This window comes from Trichinella spiralis, assembly GCF_000181795.1.
Source record: "Trichinella spiralis strain ISS 195 chromosome Unknown Scfld6052, whole genome shotgun sequence".
In the NCBI taxonomy this organism is placed as follows: domain Eukaryota; kingdom Metazoa; phylum Nematoda; class Enoplea; order Trichinellida; family Trichinellidae; genus Trichinella; species Trichinella spiralis.
Window position 1 is genome coordinate 1 of NW_003532991.1, and position 1,205 is coordinate 1,205.

Below are 1,205 nucleotides of genomic sequence, written 5' to 3' on the forward strand. Positions count from 1 at the left end.
GTGACGGCACGTCAAATAGACGAAGTGTGCACAGGGCCCGATTTCCACAATTTCGAACAGCGTCGCACACTGCTGCAAAGTACGGATCAAAGATTCTATGCCCATGTTACGACAGCCGGTCACATAAAATGGCCACCCTGATGATCACACTTCTCAAGTCGACTGCACACAAATGGCCGCTTTTACCTTGTGTCGTTGATTGTTGCAAGTCAAATTGGAAAGGATGTCGACACAACAGGCGACCACTTGCATATCGCTAGAGCCGAGCAGTTGGATCAGATGTCTCAACAAATATTTGACATTCTCTTCTTTCGTTGCTTCGTCAGACAAATTGCGCAAACAATCCAAACAGCTTCTTATCAAACGCTGAGACGGATGCACAAGTCTCTGACCTAACACTTGCATGCAACCTATGAAAATTAAAAATAAACAAACATATAGAAAAGTTGTATTTATTTTTTATCTTAATGTATATTAGCTGCAAAAAAGAAGAACAAACTCTGCTAACCTGCTTGAATGATAGCCGGCTTGTTTTGCGGACATACACTCAAAACTTTCAACAAACGTGACGTTGTCCACAACAACTTTTCATAGTCATAACTTTGAACAATACGCACAAGCTGTCGCGGACCGTCCGATGCGAGAATCACCAACTGCAGCAGTTAAAGAAATCAATATACTCAGCTTATTGAGGGGGGGGGAGTAGATAAATAAATAAATAAATAAATAAATATATATATATATATATATATATATATATATATACCTTCGTCTCTGCATGCTTGTATGCCAAATTTTGCAAACAGTCGGTGACAATCGCAAGAAATTTCGGTATTGGCTTTTGCAACAACGCGACCATCTTCGGTACACCTCCTGATCGACGAACTTCATCCTTGGAGCCTTGTTGGTGCAACAACAAATTGTGCAACGTAGTGATAGCGTAAAATACAACTGAATCAACGGGTGATCTGTAATTGCAATAATAAGTTAGAAAAGAAAAATCATTTTTTAAATAAAATATTAAAAAAAATAATCAATTCTTTTACCCCAACAAACGCACCAACGCGGGAATGCCACCAGACTGAAAAATTGCCAACAAGCCTGCATAATGTCTAGAAATGTTATAAAGAATTCCAGCTGCATATTTCGTCAACTCTGGATCAGCATTCAAATTCATCGCATTGATTGATCGCCAGAACCAAATC

General features: G+C 39.2%; 1 protein-coding gene across 1 annotated transcript; it reads right to left on the reverse strand.

Moving 5' to 3' along the window:
- Window positions 1–153: 153 nt before the first annotated feature.
- Tsp_14258 (armadillo segment polarity protein) lies at window positions 154–1,186 on the reverse strand. Its single transcript, XM_003366400.1, has 4 exons — window positions 1,047–1,186; window positions 767–968; window positions 509–653; window positions 154–410 (listed from the first exon to the last, which is right to left on the reverse strand). The coding sequence occupies exons 1-4, from the start codon at window positions 1,175–1,177 to the stop codon at window positions 154–156; spliced, it is 735 nt and encodes a 244-aa protein (XP_003366448.1). The 5' UTR covers window positions 1,178–1,186.
- Window positions 1,187–1,205: the final 19 nt, after the last annotated feature.

What these genes read in the sequence shown, in the direction of transcription:
- Tsp_14258 (XM_003366400.1), bottom strand. Translation starts at nt 1,177, where the DNA reads ATGAATTTGAATGCTGATCCAGAGTTGACGAAATATGCAGCTGGAATT. An exon ending in GCGTTGGTGCGTTTGTTGGG is followed by an intron (nt 969 to 1,046) that starts GTAAAAGAATTG and finishes TTGCAATTACAG; the next exon opens with ATCACCCGTTGATTCAGTTG. An exon ending in ACAAGCATGCAGAGACGAAG is followed by an intron (nt 654 to 766) that starts GTATATATATAT and finishes TAACTGCTGCAG; the next exon opens with TTGGTGATTCTCGCATCGGA.